The sequence below is a fragment of the Rattus rattus genome, chromosome 4 (genome assembly GCF_011064425.1).
Source record: "Rattus rattus isolate New Zealand chromosome 4, Rrattus_CSIRO_v1, whole genome shotgun sequence".
NCBI lineage: Eukaryota > Metazoa > Chordata > Mammalia > Rodentia > Muridae > Rattus > Rattus rattus.
In genome coordinates this window covers 20,420,475-20,426,747 of record NC_046157.1, presented here as the reverse complement: position 1 = coordinate 20,426,747, position 6,273 = coordinate 20,420,475, and the positions used below count along the sequence as shown (strand labels likewise).

At 50.4% G+C, this 6,273-nt stretch overlaps 1 protein-coding gene across 1 annotated transcript in view; it reads right to left on the bottom strand.

The window, feature by feature from the left end:
• The window catches only part of Sema5b (semaphorin 5B), a 41,432-nt gene that overhangs the window by 11,839 nt on the left and 23,320 nt on the right, over positions 1-6,273 (bottom strand). Inside the window, exons 6-10 of the mRNA XM_032900161.1 lie at positions 5,796-6,009; positions 4,901-5,186; positions 1,624-1,759; positions 134-341; positions 1-5 (exon numbers count right to left, since the gene is read on the bottom strand). The exon at positions 1-5 is cut by the window's left edge and continues 203 nt beyond it. Coding sequence (XP_032756052.1) covers positions 1-5; positions 134-341; positions 1,624-1,759; positions 4,901-5,186; positions 5,796-6,009 — 849 coding nt within the window. The remainder of the gene's footprint in view (positions 6-133; positions 342-1,623; positions 1,760-4,900; positions 5,187-5,795; positions 6,010-6,273) is intronic.

Below are 6,273 nucleotides of genomic sequence, written 5' to 3'. Positions count from 1 at the left end.
CGACTCTGGGGGGGGGTTGGGGGGAGGGTGACAGAGGAAAGCAGCCTTTAAGCCATGGCTGCTTACAGCCTCTTCCCCACCCAGCCTCAACCACTTCTCCATCTGCAGCACAGGCGAGTCCTGGCCGGCTCACCGGTGCCTATGTAGAGCACGTGGTAGAGTGTGTCCTTAGCTTGCACAAGGTCTACCACAAGATGTGAGAAGCGGACGCTGTCCTGGGTGACACAGGGCTCTGGCGTCACCGGCTGCACAGCTTCGCTCATCAGGAAGAGCCTCTGTGCATCCTGCAGGCTGCGCTCCGTGAGGTTCTCGTTAGGGCCAGTCTCCGGCAAGGTGCCACACTGCCACAGGAAACCGAGTCACTGGTGCCCAGTCCCCACACTGTGGGAACTGACATGGTCTCCTTCCCACCCATGGGGACACTGAGTAGACACTAATTCTCCAACATCACTGGTCCCCAGCATTCTGTCTGTGTCCCTGATTCTTTTTAAAACCAGGAGAAACTGAGGCTGGGAAGACGGAGGAAGAGAGACCCGCTAGGATTGGGGAAGAGGATAGGAGGGCAAAGGGGTCTGGTCCAGACAGATCATTTAAATGTGTCCAATGTCCAGTATTTTTAGGTTGCGTCATAGGTGCCCACCCCCACCCACACTGGGCCAAGGTGGTTTTTTGTTTGTTTTTTTTCTACACCCTTACTAGCTCCAAGTTTGTGCCTTCTTGTCTAAAGCTGGAAAACAGCTACCTTTTATTGGGCATCACAACACCCTTTTGCATAAATCCAGAAGGGAACTAGTATGGTGTGGTGTGATCTAGTATAGTCACTTAGTTCCAAAAAATGAGTGAGAGGATCACGGAGTTGGATCAACATCACAGAGATGGGCTGGATAGGGCTCAGGATTGCTGGACTGACGAGCCTGAGCCTTCCCCAAGGCCATGTCACCATGGAGGAGGCAGTTGGAAGGACATGAAATTCAGCCATCTAGACTGGGCATAGTGGCCCGCACCTTCAATCCCGTCATTCAGGAGGTAGACTCAAGAGGACTCTGTGAGTTCAGAGCCAGCCTGGTCTACTAGCCTGGTCGGCTAGGGCAAGACAGTGAGACTTTCTTCAAAATCAACCAATCAATCAACCAATCAAAATAAAAAATAAAAATTAGGTTTCCATCAGTCCTTTTATGCTTTCCTTCTCATCACAGGATCAGGGGATACAGGTACTACTCCGGACACCCGTAACTACTGCCTGCATTCAGGGTTCCTACACGCCATAGTTCCCACAATGCACATCGTCTGAATAATCTCCAGATAAAACATCAAAAGTCTGGCCACAGCTATGTGGTGTTCTCCTGACATCTCCTACTCTGTGTACTCTGTGTAGTTGAGGTCCCTGTCTCTCTGGGCATGTGGGGTTAATAACAGAGATAACCAAGTAGCTTTGCTTCTCCCTATCTCCTCAATAGCAGGCTGAGGATTTACCACCCTCTGGGGGACCTATCATAGACCCCACCCACACCCCAAAGACAAGCCTGGAACAACAGGACGGGGCCAGAGTCAGCCTATGCTGAGCAGTTGAGAGTCAGCTTGTGGTTTGGTAGTGGGTGGGAGGCAAAGGAGGAGAAACTGTACCTGGAAATTGGGGATGGGGTTGGCAATAGGCAGCCAGGCAGCCCTGGGGTTTTCCTGGTAACGAAATGGGCCATTGAAAGCCTTGGAGATGGCACTGAGGTTGAAGGCGCAGACGGCAGAAGCTGCAATGCTGTTTCTAAAAGGCAAGAGTTAGAGGAATGTGGTCCTTCCTGCCGGATTTGGCTCTCCTACTGGGCCAGGCCCTCTCCTCTGAAGCCCCTCGGCCCCACCCCCACTCCTCATCCCCTAGGTCAGGAAGTGGCTAGGATGGACCTCTGCCCAATGAAAGGTATTTATCCTTTAAAGGTTTTCTTTTCTTTTCTTTTCTTTTCTTTTCTTTCCTTTCCTTTTCTTTTTTTTTTTTTAAGATTTATTTATTAAATACAAGTACACTGTCACTGTCTTCAGACACACCAGAGAGGACATTGGATCCCCATTACAGATGGTTGTGAGCCACCATGTGGTTGCTGGGAATTGAACTCAGGACCTCTGGAAGAGCAGTCAGTGCTCTTAACCACTGAGTCATCTCTGCAGCCCCAGGTATTTATCCTTACACTCTCCACACGACTGCAGGAAGAGCTTGTTGGCAGAAGCACTGGCGCATCATACACACACACACACACTCACACACACACATACATACCACACCACACACACATACACCCCCTCGCTCACACACACTCATACACACACACCCACATACCCTCACACACACACACTCACATACACACACACACACTCTCACACACACTGACCTACACACACACATACACATACACTCACACACACTGACACACACACACTCACACTCTCACACACTCACACATACACACGCAAACACACTCAACACACACCACCCCATGCCACTACCTCACCCTCTTCCCTTATTCAGAGAGGGGTGGACCATACTCAGTGGCCCACATTAAGAAATATTATTTGGGGTTGGGGATTTAGCTCAGTGGTAGGCGCTTGCCTAGGAAGCGCACAAGGCCCTGGGTTCGATCCCCAGCTCGAAAAAAAAAAAAGAACCAAAAAAAAAAAAAAAAAATATTATTTGATGGCTGGAGAGATGGCTCAGCCGTTAAAGGCCAGACTCACAACCAAAAATATGAAAAATTCATTTTACAGTACATCTACAGTGAAGTTTCCTGAAACAATACTATGCAAGCTAAATATGTTATACCTTTGATATTTGATTTCAATCTGGTATGATACATGCATATGTGTATTAAATAGATAATTAGCAAGCCACTAGCTTACACTGCGGCCTGCAACTCCCAGAACCAGATGATCTCTACCACCCTTCCACGCCCAGGATCATAGATCTCTATGGATGCCAGTTGAGCAGTTCACAGGCATGGCATGTCACAACTACGTGTCCACTCGGAGTCCCTCCCTGCACTGGTTCCTCTCCAAATGTGTCCATTATCCTCCCCTGCCTGGTCCTCCTCCCACCCCACGCCCAGCTCCCCTCCCCAGCACCTCTGATGCTGTCCTGTTTTTCTTTCTGTTGGTCTCCCTACAGCCCGGATAGGCTCCTAATCCACTCTGCACAAAGCAGTCAGAGTGAAAGTCCCCAAACCCACACCAAGCTGCTCACTGGCCCTTTTTCAAATCCCTCAGTAATGTCTCCTTGTCCACAGGGGTAAAGACCAAAACCCTGAGAGCAGTCTACGAGGTCCTTGGGACACAACCCTCCTGGCCTTACTCTTTGGCATCTCTCCTGTCTCTCCCTTCTTTGTTTCAATGTTCCTGTCTCACAGTCTTCTTTGAAACGCACAGGGAACTTTTAATGATTTTTAAAATGTGCATGGTTTGCCTGCATGTATGTGAGGATATCAAATCACTTGGAGTTGAATTACAGACAGCTGTGGAGTTGCCCTGTGGGTGCTGGGAATTGAACCCAGGCCCTTTGGAAGAATAGCTGGTGTTTTTAACTCCTGAGCCATCTCTCCAGTCCCAACACATTTTTTTTTTGTTTTTTTTCGGAGCTGGGGACTGAACCCAGGACCTTGCGCTTGCTAGGCAAGCGCTCTACCACTGAGCTAAATCCCCAACCCCCCAACACATTTTTTTAGTTCCAAGCTTTTCATATGTTATTTTGTTGGGGGGCTGGATTGTCTTTCAGATCCTGGTAATGCTACCTCCTATGGAAAGGCTCCTGTGATCTCCACCCTATACCCTATGGAAAGTTTCCTGTGATCTCCACCCTATACCTATGGAAAGGCTCCTGTGATCTCCCCCCTATACCCTATGGAAAGGCCCCTGTGATCTCCACCCTATACCCTGCTTCCTCCCATTATAGGAGTCACCAAGGTTAAAATGGGTTGCTTGAAATAGCCTTGCTCACTGCCGTGAATGCTTTAGCTCAGTGCTGCCCACCCCCACCCCAAGACAAGCACCTAGCATGGAGGGGTACACAATAAATAAATGGTTTGTAGTCTACACTGATACTGTGGTTTTTCCTTCATGTCTCTCCAAGTCTTTCTGCCCTCTGCTCACAACCACCCTCCTACACTGAGAGCTAGCCACCCTTAGTCATGGCCAGCAGGCTTTCAGCTCATGGCCTGTGTGAGCAGTGTTGAATGTCTGTCCCCTGGCCAGGATGGCTTCTCTGTTGCTACCAGCCAGTCTCACCCACATCCTTGCCTGTCCCCTCAGATTGTCCTTTCTACAGAGGACTTGGGAGTATTCAGTGCCTGCTACCTGGAATCACTCACAAGTTCCTGATATCCTTACACAAGGCCTTCCTCTGTCTCAATGGTGCCCATTCATCACTTCTAACATGAAAAAAATCCCTTGCTGTGTCAGCCTCTACATGGAGGGGCAGAGGAGGAGAGTCTGACATCCCTGGGAAGGTTGCTCCTCCTCAAATGGAAGGAAACAACAGGGTTGCCGAACGCCAGTTTGCAGCTTCTGTTGTAGCCGGGAGGGAAGCAGCAGAGGATTCCTATACTACTATGGCTGCTGAAAAGGACTGTAGAGTATCCCTGCCTGGGGCTGCCACCCATTCATCCCAGGCAGGGATGCTCTGCCCTTTATGAGCCGTCAGGAAGCACCCCTCCCTTCTGCACTGCCTAAGCCTGCCCTCCTCAGCGACTCAGAGCAGGTGGTAAGAAGCCACAGGTCACCAGCTGCAGGAGCAAGGACCTCTGTGCTTTATGGATGACGACACCAGACTCAGAAAGGATCTGTTGAGCCCACCAGGCTGCTAGGTTAGGCAGGGTGAGCCCTGGACTGACAGGGAAGATGGGTAGCCGAGGGCGGGGCCACTCACACGTTAGTGGTGAAGACGCCATAGATGAGGTCCTGTTCGGGCAGATGGAAGGCACTCTGCAGCTCGTTATAGTAGAAGGGGACCTCCCCTGGGCGGGAGCAGTTGAGCCGGGCCTTCATGAATGTGGTCCATGTGTCCTCCAGCAGGAAACGACCCCCTACATCGTTCTTGCACACTCGGGCCACCCGAGAGTACACAGTGCGCCCACAGTCATGCTCCACTGCATTCTCCCGAAGGAAGAAATACGCAAACAGCCCAATGTCAAAGGCTGCCACAAAATTTGGCTCTGTGAGGATGGAAAGAAGACGGCAGACTAGGAAGGACTCGACTGTTGAAGTGTTCTTCAGTGGGAATCTTAAAGCCCTCGCTGCTGACCCAGGTCCTAAGTAAGTCTGCTCTTCCTTCTGCTGTAAAATGAAGCTCTCATACTTATTAATAGTGTTATTGCTAACAGCGTTACTTCACTGGATAGAATACACCATCGTAAGAATGTTATTGGTTCATCCATTTAGTCCTCACTACAATTTATAAGGCTACCATGTATTACAGAGGAGGACATCATGGTATAGAGAGGCTCGACACACACTGAAGGCCATACAACTAGTTAGTAAAGAAGTGGATTCATCCTCAAGGGGAAGGATGTTCAGACTGTCTTCCTCAGCTTTCCCCTAATTTCTTCTTTTCCATAACCACTACAATATGCAATTTCAACTCTCCCCTCATAGCCTGCCCTTTGCCTGTTCTGGGTACTAAGGACATGTCTGGGTCGTTGGGCAAACATCTTCCCTGCCCTATCCACTTTATTGACGAAGCAACTGAGACTGGAAAGGCCAATGGGCTTTGGAAGGCAGAACAGCCCCCCACTAACCACCCCCCCAGGCCTGAGCCACCTTACCATTGAGCCATTTAGAGTTATACTGGGCAGTGCGAAGCGGCGGCCCACTGCCCAGGCTACGGTAGATGGCTGGGTCCCGACCCGAGAAGTCAATGACGGTGGCTGCATAGAGCTCCCCCTGGGAGGAGATGACGGCTGTAGAGTTGTGGCGTGGGTCATAGGGGCAGCGGGCCACACCATTGATCTTCTCAATAGCCCGGCTGAGGTTCCCCACCTGGAGACGGGGGTGGGGGGTGGGGGGCAGAAGAGAGCTTTTCCCTGGGGTCCTAGGACCCTTGGTTTCTGTGCCCCACCTCCCGTTTTCAAGTACCCCCGGCACTGCCACCCTGTGATCTCATGGTCATTATAAAGGATGAGGTCCTTTGGGAGCGCCCACTGAACCCCAGATGGACATTTCAAGTAAGACCGATGAAGAAAATACTGAAGAGAGGTTCAATTTGAAACTCAGGTGAAGAATGAATGTTTTGTATTTGTCCCA